This window comes from Oryx dammah, unplaced genomic scaffold (genome assembly GCF_014754425.2).
Source record: "Oryx dammah isolate SB20612 unplaced genomic scaffold, SCBI_Odam_1.1 HiC_scaffold_11, whole genome shotgun sequence".
NCBI lineage: Eukaryota > Metazoa > Chordata > Mammalia > Artiodactyla > Bovidae > Oryx > Oryx dammah.
In genome coordinates, this window is record NW_024070195.1 from 45,623,563 (window position 1) to 45,637,191 (window position 13,629).

Genomic DNA, 13,629 nt, shown 5'->3' on the forward strand with positions numbered 1-13,629 from the left:
ATCACTGACTCGATGGACATGAGTCTGAGTGAACACCAGGAGTTGGTGATGGACAGGGAGGCCTGGCGTGCTGCGATTCATGGGGTCCCAAAGAGTCAGACATGACTGAGCGACCGAACTGAACATCATGAAAGCAAGTAAAGTCAGGACCAATGTCGTATACTCAGAGGCTTTGCATGCATATTTTATAGTGATTTATTCAAGAAAAGGAAAAATAATTATAAGTGATAAACATTAAAGACAAAGATTAATATCCTCGGTTCCACTGAGTAGATATCTTCTTACTGTGAAAGTTCCAAATATGAAATTATTGTACATTATCCAGACTTCTATTCAAGGTTAATACAGCAGGAATGAAATATGTAGTCAGAAAAGTTATGAATGAACGTGGTTCTAGCAGATTATCTCAGCCATCAAATAAACTCATGTTTTGCTTTAAATTAGCTCATGCTGCCAGAGAACCCCAGAGCATTAATGTTAATTCTAATTATCTGCTTAGAAACATTGAGAAAGAACACAGGACTTCCCATCCTATGGGAGAACTCTCATGAAAAGTCAGGAGTCTTTTCTGAGATCACTTGGTGGGAGGTAACGGTCAAATATAGTCTCAAAACCATATTCTGCTTCAAAAATTATTGCTAATACATCTCCCAAGTAGTTCCTACTGCAAATCATCACCCAGTGAAATAAAATTAGTAAGGAAGGAAGAGTCATCAAGGGAATCCTAAACTTAGCCTCTGTCTTTCATCATGAAAGGAAAATAATTCACAAGATTTCTTTAATTTTTCTTCCACTCTCTATTAGGATATTTGAATATACAAACTTATTGTCCAGCTATGTTTAGAAGCATCCAGAAGGCATTTTGTTTTATGTCAGGTGGCTCAGAGGGTAAAGCATCTGCCTGCAATGCAGGGTCCCTGGGTTGGGAAGATCCGCTAGAGATGGCACCCCAACTCCAGTACTCTTGCCTGGAAAATCCCATGCATGGACGAGCCTGGTAGGCTATGGTCCATGGAGTCGCAAAGAATTGGACCCGACTGACCTACTTCACTTTCTTTATTTGTCAGGTAAGATATCACTACATGTTATTGTGAATTAATGATATTCAGAGACTCATTCCATTTCTTGACTCTTTCCAGGAGGCGCTATAGAACATTCCAGGCAAAGTGCTGGCAGCATGTGATGAGAAAGTGCCACGAGGATGAGACATGCATTGGTACCTTAAGCAAGCAAGACCTCACTTGCTCTGGAAGTGATGACTGCAAAGCAGCTTACATTGGTACCCTTGGGACGGTCCTTCAAGTGCAGTGCACCTGTAGGACCATTACCCAAAGTGAAGAATCCTTGTGCAAGATTTTCCAGCATATGCTCCACAGAAAATCATGTTTCGGTAAGTTTTATATATATATATATGTAACATATGGAAAAGGCAATGTAACATATATTGATTTTCTGTATACACCACGAAGTAGTAATCTAACATGGAAAAGCTGTTCACAAAGACAACGCTACGTTTGCTATTCAGTTTTTAAATGTTTCCTGATCATGCTATGTGCACATGCTATTTTAACTCATTTATCTGCAAGTGGTACATGTTTTTAATTTGTATGACTGTTCACTCCTAGGTATCATTTATTGGTTTCAATAACAATAGCCTAAAACATTTATCCTGCCAGATAACTGAATGTATCAGGCATCTATTACAAATAACAAACCAACCCCAAACTTGAAATAATAATTGGATCACAATTCTTCTCACTGGGCTTTGCTCACTTGGGTGGTTCTTCTGTTGGTACTGCTTGGGTGCCCACAGTCATCTGGTGGTGAGACCAAGGCTGGTCTGTTCACGTTGTGCTTAGCAAGCACAGTTGGCTGGGTTCTCCTTCACGTGGCCTCTGCAGCAGTAAACCCTGCATCTTTCATGACCATAGCAACATCCCTAGCAGTTAATCCTCAGTAAACAAGTACTCATCAAGTGTCTGCCTCTGCTATAGTTTCTAATGCCCCATTGGACAAAGCAAGTCACATGATTGAGTTCACAGTTTTTGTGAAAAGGGTGTGTATGAGTATGTTTATATTCAAAGTTGGATTCACCAGGGATAGTTAGCAATCTACTGTATGGCTGTCCCAATCTAAGTGAAACATATTTACCCTTGGACTTAGTTACCTCCCCTTGGTCTTTAATATGTCTGCTAATCTACCTGTAATGAGGGGATGGGAAACACATTTTCTAAAGTTATTATTTACTCCATTCACATTTAGGAATTTCAATAATTTGTCTAGGGTCTCAGAGGGAACAAGTGGTTGAAAGGAATTTGGCTATGAGTCTCCTAGGAAGAAATCTAACAATGTGATCACACGCTAATTCAGGACCTCTCCATCATCCACCTTCAGGCTTAACCCATGCAACTATATTCGAATCCCAAAACATTCTCAGCCCCTAGATCACTATTGGTAATCTCCAAACCCACAAGTACCAAAACTTCAGGAGAGAATAATAGACATTTACCATTGCAAAAAAGACCATATACAATGAAACTATCATGATATTTATGCAAATTTTATAGATACAGGTCTGCATATATCTTTATATATGTCTATGCTGCTGCTGCTGCTGCTAAGTCGCGTCAGTCGTGTCCGACTCTGTGCGATCCCATAGATGGCAGCCCACCAGACTTATCTGTCCCTGGGATTCTCCAGACAAGAACACTGGAGTGGATTGCCATTTCCTTCTCTAATGCATGAAAGTGAAAAGTGAAAGTGAAGTCGCTCAGTAGTGTCCGACTCTTAGTGACCCCATGGACTGTAGCACACCAGGCTCCTCTGTCCATGGGATTTTCCAGGCAAGAGTACTTATCTAACTACAAACAGATACAGATATTTTATTCTTTGCTATCTTTCTTTAAAGATACTACAGAGAAACACATTAGCCAATATAATCAAAATGGTGATCTGCTATGCATTAGCTAATAGACATACAACTCAGAATGTAAGGTTTTGATTCCAACAAAGCTCTCTGTGGGATTCCTACAATTTCTATAATTAGCACTACAGATATATTTCAATCGAAATCATGATGCAAAGAGGAAAATTACCCCATGATGTATGTTGAGTCATATTTTCTAAATAATCTTTTTCTCTGATTAATATTAGGTGGCTAATTCTGTTGAAACTAAAGGTATTTATAATGAATGGCTCCTAATATTACAAAAGGAAATACCAAATAAAATAACCTAAACCATCAGTAACATATACAATTACACTATCATGATTATTTATAAGTGGTTTCTCCATATGAAATGATACCGGGGGGAAAAATGTATATCTTACAAGTTAGTGATAAACCAGTTCCTTGGGCATAAATTTCAAATACCAGTTCAAGCAACTTAATTCTGCTCCCAAGCCTGGTTTTCCCATGTGTTTTTAATTAGTGTTATGTTTTGCTTTCATTGTATTTGGCTACCCATACAAAGCTATATATACATACATTGAATATATTCATGAAAAGACAGTGGAAATGGACACAGAAATCCATAAACGTTGACAAACTCTATAATGTTTTACAAACGAGAATTCAAAATGATTTCACATTTCTTCACTCACTTCGGAAGACTAAACATGATGAGGTTTTCTCCTCAAGCATTACTTAAAGTCAGAATTTTAAGTGACAGGTTTACAGAAGTGAAGGGACCATAAAGGCCCTCTGGCCATCTGTCATAGTTCTGGGTACTTAAACTATAGAAAAAGTTTCAGACAAAAACACAAATGGAACCCTTGGCCTGGTTAGTCCTAACAAGCCTCCATCCTTTGCCCCATATACCTGGGAAGTAGTAGCACGTGGAGATTTTTGACTGAACTCTTTCTAACCACTGCCTCTGAGTTTTTATATCAGCCCAGCAAGCTCATGCATTATCAAAATACCCTTGCGAGTAACACATCATTGTTAATCAACTATATTCCATTATAAAATTAAAGAAAAAAAATAAATATTAGTTCAGACATTTTATCAATCTTTAAAAGAAAAACTGCTCTTATTACAGCTGGTTTCCAAAACCCTCGGGTTCTGTGTTCTTTATCTGAAAGGGGCAGAATGAATGGAACTGAGAGGACGGTTGGGAAAATTTTTCCATTTATTATATTTGTTTGGCTTGAAGTCATGTTTCAAATTCACTTGGCCTCAGAGCACAGTGAGAAATGCATTTTACGTTAGATTTTTATGTGCAGTGTCTTCTGTTTTTTTCAAAATTATTATTCTATTCCATTTTTTTTCTCAATGCTGATTATCTACTAAATTGACTTCATGACGCACTAATGTGTTGCTCTCAAAAGTTTGAAAAGCATTTGCTTGAAACAAATTAATGCGGAAGTCACCTACATCAGTGTATCCAAGTCAGAATCTTATAATGATTACAAATAATGAGACAGTTGCTAGAATCAGTGCTTATTTGGGGTCACATTTCTCACCTAACTTTAATTATCCCATGAACTAGACACTATTATTTCTGCATTTTCACTTGGGAGATGAAGGAAATTGAGGGGTAAGATGGGTGCTGGACTTCCATCACAGGTTGCGGTGGATGTGGGACAATAATGTTGGCTGGTTGACTCCATTCCATAGTGCTGTCCTGCAGGTAAAACCATGAGGACAATTAGAGCTTGTGTCCATTCAGGCTGCTCCATAGCCCTCTGAGGCAGAACCTCCACTTTCTGGTCTCAAATCTGAGCTTTGAGAAGTTGCTAAAGAACACACTTCAGTGCCTGCCTGCAGGACCACATTTGGGCAATGAGCCTCCTGCTGACACTGGTTACAACCACCAACTTGCACTTCCTTGCAAACTTCTGCATCTCCAAACTCACTCCCCTCTGGCATCTTGCAGCCCAGAATAAATTGTGGCAGCTAGAGCTGAGAGAGGGAGGAGAGAAATGGAAGAAAGAGAAATTAGTTAAGACAGAGAGGACAGCAAAAATGAAAAGAATTAAGAGATCACTGATTTCTTCCTGTTACTGGAAAAATAATGTCCACAGCTCAGGTCAGTTCAGTCACTCAGTCGTGTCCAATCATTTGCAACCCCATGGACTGCATGCACGCCAGGCTTCCCTGTTGTTCCAAAAGTATGTGAAGTAGTGAATGTAAGTAGTACCAACCTGATAGGGGAAAGATAGCTTCAGCCCACCACAAGAGCTTATGATCTGCAAAATTTTCTGTATGTGTATTCAGTTCAGTTGCTCCTTCATGTCCAACTCTTTGCAATCCCATGGACTGCAGCAACCAGATCTCCCTGTGCCTCACCAACACACAGAGTTTACTCAAACTCATGTGCATTGAGTCAGTGGTGCCACCAACCATCAAACCCTCTGTCATCCCCTTCTACTCCCACCTTCAATCTTTTCCAGCCTCAGGGTCTTTTCCAGTGAGTCAGCTCTTCACATCAGGTGGCCAAAGTATGGGAGTTTCAGTTTCAGCATCAGTCCTTCCATTGAATATTCAGGACTGATTTCCTTTAGGATGGACTGGTTGGATCTCCTTGCAGGCCAAGGGACTCTCAAGAGTCTTCTCCAACATCACAGTTCAAAAGCATCAATTCTTCGGTACTCAGCTTTCTTTATAGTCCAACTCTCACATCCACATACGACTACTGGAAAAGCCATAGCTTGACTAGACAGACTTTTCTTGGAAAAGTAATGTCTCCCCTTTTTAATATACTATCTTGTTTGGTCATAGCTTTTCTTCTAAGGAGAAAGCATCTTTTAACTTCATGGCTGCAATCACCATCCACAGTGATTTTGGACCCCAATAAAAGAAAGCCTGTTACTGTTTCCATTGTTTCTCCATCTATTTGCCATGAAGTGATGGGACCAGATGCCACGATCTTCGTTTTCTGAATGTTGAGTTTTAAGCCAGCTTTTTCATTGACCTCTTTCACTTTCATCAAGAGGTTCTTTAGTTTCTCTTCACTTTCTGCCATAAGGATGGTGTCATCTGTGTATCTGAGGTTATTGATATTTCTCACAGCAATCTTGATTCCAGCTTGTGCTTCATCCAGCCCAACGTTTTTCATGGTGTACTCTGCATACAAGTTAGATAAACAGGGTGACAATATACAGCCTTGACGTACTCCTTTCCTGATTTGGACCCAGTCCCTTGTTCCATGCCCAGTTCTAACTATTGCTTCTTGACCTGCATACAGATTTCTCAGGAAGCAGGTCAGGTGGTCTGGTATTCCCATCTCTTTAAGAATTTCCCAGAGTTTGTTGTAATCCACATAGTCAAAGGCTTTGGTATAGTCAATAAAGCAGAAGTAGGTGTTTTTCTGGAACTCTCTTGCTTTTTCAATGATCCAACGGATGTTGGCAATTTGATCTCTGCTTCCTCTGCCTTTTCTAAATCCAGCTTGGACATCTGGAATTCAAGTTCATGTACTATTGAAGCCTGGTTTGGAGAATTTTGAGCATTACTTTGCTAGCATGTGAGTTGAGTGCAATTTTATGGTAGTCTGAACATTCTTTGGTGTTATTTTTCTTTGGGATCAGAATGAAAACTGACCTTTTCCAGTCCTGTGGCCACTGCTGAGTTTTACAAATTTGGTGGCATATTGAGTGCAGCACTTTCACACCATCATCTTTTAGTATTTGAAATAGCTCCACTGGAATTTCATCACCTCCACCAGCTTTGTTTATAGTGATGCTTCCTGAGCCCACTTGACTTCGCATTTCAGGATGTCGGGCTCTAGGCGGGTGATCACACCATCGTGGTTATCTGGGTCATGAAGATCTTTTTTGTATAGTTCTTCTGTGTATTCTTGCCACCTCTTCTTAGTATCTTCAGCTTCTGTTAGGTCCATACCATTTCTGTCCTTTATTGAGCCCATGTTTGCATGAAATGTTCCCTTGGTATCACTAATTTCCTTGAAGAGATCTCTAGTCTTTCCCATTCTATTGTTTTCCTCTATTTCTTTGCATTGATCACTGAAGGAGGCTTTCTTATCTCTCCTTGCTATTCTTTGGAACTCCGCATTCAGATGGGTATATCTTTCCTTTTCTCCTTTGCCTTTAGCTTCTCTTCTTTTCTCAGCTATTTGTAAGGCCTCCTCAGAAACCATTTTGCCTTTTGGGAGTTCATTTTCTTGGGGATGGTCTTGATCACTGTCTCCTGTACAATGTCACGAATCTCCATCCATAGTTCTTCAGGGACTCTATCAGACCTAATCCCTTGAATCTATCTGTCACCTCCACTGTATAATCATAAGGCATTTGATTTAGGTCATATCTGAATGGTCTAGTGGTTTTCCCTACTTTCTTCAATTTAAATCTGAACTTGGCCATAAGGAGTTAATGATCTGAGCCACAGTCAGCTCCCGGTCTTGTTTTGATGACCCTTTACAGCTTCTCCATCTTTGGCTGCAAAGAATATAATCTGTCTGATTTTGGAATTGACCACCTGGCCATGTCCATGTGTGGACATATCAGTCCACACATATGTGTGTATACTGCACGCTGTCAGCTGCTAAGTCACTGCAGTTGTGTCTGACTCTGTGCAACCCCATAGACGGCAGCCGACCAGGCTCCCCCATCCCTGGGATTCTCCAGGCAAGAGTACTAGAGTGGGGTGCCATTTCCTTCTCCAATGCATGAAAGTGAAAAGTGAAAGTGAAGCCACTCAGTCATACTCAACTCTTCACGACCCCATGGACTGCAGCCCACCAGGCTCCCCCGTCCCTGGGATATTCCAGGCAAGAGTACTGGAGTGGGGTGCCATTGCCTTCTCCGGCATGCTGTCAGGAATATTCTCTTATTCCCTGGTGCAAAGTTGTCTTTTTATGCCAACTATAGACCAGTCTCTAAAAGAGATTTGAAAATAGCCCCATTCTATCCCAAAAGGCTCAGCTTCCTCTTTCTAAAGGATTATTTTTTAAAAACTAAATACATAAAAGAGACTACCTATATCGATTAAATCCTATTAATAGATTTAATAGGTGCTTTCCTTTGTAGCTGGTTTCCAAAGCCCTCTGGCTCCATTCTCTTTATCTGAAGTGGGAAGAATTGAGTAGACCAGAAAAGACAGCTGGGAAAAGCTGTCCATGTGTTATGCTTGTTTGACAAATATCTGAGTAGGGAATGGAAAGCATCATAATTGAGAGACAAGCTTAACAAAATTTGAAGAATATAGAAAGTAAGATAAGCTAAATTCTTCCCCAAATCCCATTCTCTACAGAGATCCGATGTTTGCAAGTTTGTTTTGCATTTTTTCTAGCTTTTTTTTGTTTGTAATGTTATAATATGTATGTACATACACACATACCTTGAACCTTTTGTAGACACTTAAATTGATGCCTCCCTGTCCCTGACACACATACATATATATTTCTAATGAAATCAAACTATACATCCTGATCAACAGTTTCCTTTCTAATTTAAAAATATATGATAGACCCATTTGCAAATGTATACACATAAGGCAGGAGGAGAAGGGGACGACAGAGGATGAGATGGCTGGATGGCATCACTGACTCGATGGACATGAGTCTGAGTGAACTCCGGGAGTTGGTGATGGACAGGGGTGCTGCGGTTCACGGGGTCACAAAGAGTCGGACACGACTGAGTGACTGAACTGAATGAACACATATGACAGCTTTATTCTTTTTTTAAAGGGTGTATAGTAGCCTACTTTTAGAGGACCAGCCTCTTCTGAACATGTTTTTCTGTGTCAGAATGGACTTCAAAGCCTTCTCCACTCAGCTGGAAAGCAGGGTGAGCCGGAAAGCTGAAACCCACATAGGCACAGAGGGGCATTCGATGGTTTGGTGGTGGAAGCGCGCACATTGCCGCCAGCAGAATCCTGTCGACCGTGCTTCAGCCATGTGGCCACGGCTGTCTCTAAGAGGGCTGGGAAACCATGGCACAGCTTTGAGTCAGAAGATAAGGCACCTGTGCCTGTCAGTTGACAAGTAAGACTCTGTCAACAACTCACCCAGTGTCTATTTCACTCTTCCGTCTCCACAGAGAACACACTTACCTTTTATCCGAGGGAACTGACCCAGCATTCCCCAAACATTCATCTAGCCACAGCCAGTCACTCAGAGAGCAGGATCTTGGGTGGTGCGCAACCCAGACGTTGTAGAAGCATGGAGCAGACAGGACCCGAGAATCAGAAAGAGTAGTTACTCACTACCATCCCCCCAACACAAATCACACACACATACACACATGTGCATGCGCTCCAACCTCAACAAAAACTCCCATTCAAAGGACCACATTGTGGTTCCCATCTTGCCTCTGGAAGCTTCTTCTTTGTCCATCATCCTCCCTGGCAAAATCTGAAGATGGCTATGGGGAAGATTGCCTCCTTAGGGAACAGGAGCTCTCCTGGAACATATTCTGGTCACAAGGTTTGAGAGACTGTGAGTTGTTTTCACGTTTAACAGCCACAGATTCTTTGCAGGTGAACTAGTGGCTTCCTTGGCAACATAATCTCTTAAAAATGTGTTTGGTTTCTAATCTGTTTGCTTTCTGCCGGTTCCATGTGCCAGTATCCACAATAGAAAAGTGTTTTCTTGAATTAGTTCCCAAGTCTGTCTATCACCTTGCTTCCTTACTCTCATGCCTCTCTAATGCAGTGATTTAAGCTAATCTAAACAATGGACTTGAGTGAAAATGTAATCCCCTTAATCTGATTTTTGCTACATAGCCGACTCAATTTGTTTGACTCAGAAATACCAGGCCTTTTATGACTGGAGAAACTTATTCAGTCACATCTCTTATTCCTTGGGACCTAAGACAGTCAACGTTCATGTTGTAAGGTCCTTATTTTAATCTCTGATCTCTGCTTAAAACCCAGCAAGTTTCTGCCTGTGCGCATATGTTTATTGTAAAACTCTGCAATGCAGTCAAAAGTAACCAATTCGTAAAGTTCCTCCAACTCTTTCAATTTGTCCTGTTCCTTTCTGGTCCTTCCAAGGTGTTTTGAGAAATACATCTCAGTACAGTATGTCCCATGCATACAAACCTTCAAGTTGCAAACTTTCAAAGATGGGAACATGTGCCCCAAAGTCCAATCAGGTAAATTAGTTCACACGTCACACACATTGTCACATGCATGCATCCTCTGTAAGTGGTTGTGCTTTTGTGTACTTTACTATATAGAGTACAGCAGTACATTATCTTTATTTCAAGCCCAGGATATCTGGAAGCAAGCATAAAAGCAGTGATATATAACCAATTGTGTTAGTTGGGTACCTAGGCTAACTTTGTTGGACTTAGCAAAAAATTGGGCCAACAACCACACTCCCAGAATGGAGCTCATTCATACACAGAGGACTTACTGTGCTGTCTTCACAGCAGAAGCAAAGGAAAGATATTTATCCTTTGAATTCTGTCTCCCACTTCTCAGGGGTGGCCCTGTAAATCTTGATTCCCTGGAAATGGTAAACAATGAATTCATAAATGCTAAGTGGACCCCAATGTCCACCTCATGCTACAGGGGCAGAAAAGCACTGGGGAAGAAAAGAGGAGATGTACAAGGCCGGGTCCAAGGGGAAGAACCATCAGATTGCTTCTGCACAGACAGACTAGGTACTGGAGGAAATATTTTGATGGTAAGGAGCAAAGGCAAACCATGCCCAGAGTAGGTAAAACTTCCAGCAGGAATGCATTTCTGCCTCTTACTGGGTGGAGTCATCAAACTGCCACCTACCTGCCAAACCGATTTGTTTTATTGCTGGCATTTTCGCATACAGTATTGTCAAAACTTTGATGGGCCTGCCTGAGGGAGAGAAAGTCCAATATATGGTGTCTGTGAGTGGCTGTCATCTCTGCCATCACGTGTTTAGTGCACAGGCATTGGGTGGCTGAAGAGGACATGGTTGGCCTCCTCTGGGCAAGTCACCCATTGACCTGTTTGCTGAGGGTTTACTCCATGGTGGGTACTTTCTTCTAGGCATTAACCTGAACTGGAAAGCTCTGGCCACTTTGGTCCTTCCATAAGCCTTTTCCCCTCATTTGCTTGTCTACAGTTTCCCAAGGATGCTCTTTCCATGTCTCTGATCAAGCGGTCTATCACTGCCCATCAGTCTTAACTTCTATCCACATCTGTCTCTGCAAAGTGGGCGATCAGGAGCATTGCCCATGCTTGGCCGTAGGGAGAATACCCACTCACCGCTGGTCTCTCAGTCACCTCTAGGTTGGTCTGCGGTGTGGCAGCTGTTCATTTAATTAGCAATTATATCTTGAACTCAACCTTTCTTGGAACCAATGACTCAATCTCTTAATACCCAGCAGCATTTTAGGAGCTATATTTCACATGGCAAATGGGCTCCTCCTGCATATGGCATAGCCTTGCTCCAGAATCTGAGGGGTCTGTGCTCAACCTCTATTAGGGCTTGCAAGAGATGCCATATGCATCCAGAGAGCATGAATGGGATTAAGTGTATAAAATGCCTGTTGCACAGGAAATATTCGGTACGTTTTAATTGCTACGCCTTTATATACCATTGATTTTGGCACTATATTCAGGACTGGGCTTTGTGGTTTCTTTTTGATGTTTTACAAAAACTATACTCGTGTTTGGGCCTTCCAGGTGGCACTGGTGGTAAAGAACCTGCCTGCCAGTGCAGAAGACAGAAGAGAGGTGGGTTAGATCCCTGAGTCTAGAAGAGTCCCTGGAGGAGGGCATGAAAACCCACTCCAGTGTTCTTGCCTGGAGAATCCCCTGGACAGAGGAGCCTGGTGGGCTGCCGTCCATAGGGTCCCAAAGAGATGGACATGATTGAAGTGACTTAGCACGCACACACACACACGCACACACACACACACGCACACACTCTCATGTTTAGAAGTTTCTCTACTAATGTTTCGCTAAAGACAGCCAGTTCCCTAACTCTGTTAGGAACAGTCTTTCCATTATTAATGAAGAACCTGATGATCATGAAGAGAACCGCAAAGTAGTGAGAAGGTGGACACAGACTTCTTGGCTCTCAAACTTGTTCCTCCTTCAGAAATATCTGCTGCTGCTGCTGCTGCTGCTGCTAAGTCGCTTCAGTCGTGTCCGACTCTGTGCGACCCCAGAGGCGGCAGCCCACCAGGCTCCCCCGTCCCTAGGATTCTCCAGGCAAGAACACTGGAGTGGATTGCCATTTCCTTCTCCAATGCATGAAAGTGAAAAGTGAAAGTGAAGCCGCTCAGTCGTGTCTGACTCAGCGACCCCACGGACTGCAGCCTACTTAGGCTCCTCCATCCCTGGGATTTTCCAGGAAAGAGTACTGGAGTGGGGTGCCATTGCCTTCTCCGTCGGAAATATCTAGGGGTTCATTAAAAATATAAGTATTTGGCCCTAACCTCAATTATTCTAATTCAATAGGCCTGAGGTGGAGCTCAGACATCTGTATAAAAAATCACCCAGGTGGTTCTGATTTTCAACCAAGTTTGGGAACCACTGCTCTAATTCACATGTGCGAAAAACCCCAGTCACTGGCCAGAGATTCCAGAACCTCTTTTAGCTCACACCTCTCAGAGAATGAGAAACTTCTGTGTTCGGAAAGGCAAGAGTAACGCCACGCAGCTCTTAAGGTGCCAGCTTCGCCACAGTGCCTGAAAACATGTTTGGTACACATTGGCTACTCAATAAAGTGTGCGTGGAAGGATGGCTGGCTGGCTGGCTGGCTGGCTGAACCAATGTCTGTCTCTGTGGTGGCACTGTCTTCTGAATGTCATTGCTTCCCCCCTTATTAGAACTCCCTTCACAACATAACTTTCCTATTAAAAACCTCACTCATTTGTGTTTCCACTTAAGCTGGAATTTTCAGTTCAAATATTTGAGCAGAAGAATCAGGAAACTCACAAGACTGGGCTGCTACTGCCCACTTTAACAAAAACATTTCAGACTCTTATATTCTCCAGTGGTTTTCCTCTTTTCACTTTTACCTTCAAAAAGTCTGAATAGTAGGAAACTATGTTACAGTTGATCCTTGGGTAGTGTCAACGTTGAAATAGGCAACTGATTCTAACACATTTTTGCTCTTAAATAGGTGTTATCCCCTTAACAAATTATTGGATACCGGTAGGTAACAAGGATGAAACATTGTCCCCAATAGATTTACAAAACTACCTGGCTTTTGTGAAATATTAATATAAAAACTCCTAAACATATACATAATCTTTTGAAAAACTAGAAAAAAAGAGACCTTCTTATGAGTAGGTATTTTTATAGCTTAATTTCTCTTTTGTAGCCACACTTCTCACCCATCAGTCTATTGAAGCTTCATCTTAGATATAAACATTGCTAGTAAGACTGTCTCATCCATCTTATTTGTTTCTGTTCAGTGGATAGATTATTTATTTGACTGTGTTTCATCTTGCATTACAACATTTCATCTGAAGATCTCCATCTAAAAATAACATACTATTAATGAACATTTTTATAGAAAGTCCCTTAACATATCCATTTAAGTATAGAGGTTCTTAATACATAGTTTTATATATTTTTCTAAACTGCAAAACAGTTTACATGTATTTTAAGCAAAATAATTTAAAAATTGTGCAAAGTGGATTAATAGAGGCTCAGACTTACTTTTTTAGATTTGTGTTTTAATTTTTGTCAACATCTGATCACTGGCCGGCTGAGAAAGTAAGGTTATA

The 13,629-nt window shown here is 41.4% G+C and overlaps 1 protein-coding gene across 1 annotated transcript in view; it reads left to right on the forward strand.

The window, feature by feature from the left end:
- GFRAL (GDNF family receptor alpha like) overlaps nt 1-13,629 on the forward strand; it is a 72,696-nt gene that overhangs the window by 26,989 nt on the left and 32,078 nt on the right. The window contains exon 6 of the mRNA XM_040249055.1: nt 1,140-1,390. Within this exon, the coding sequence (XP_040104989.1) occupies nt 1,140-1,390 (251 nt within the window). The remainder of the gene's footprint in view (nt 1-1,139; nt 1,391-13,629) is intronic.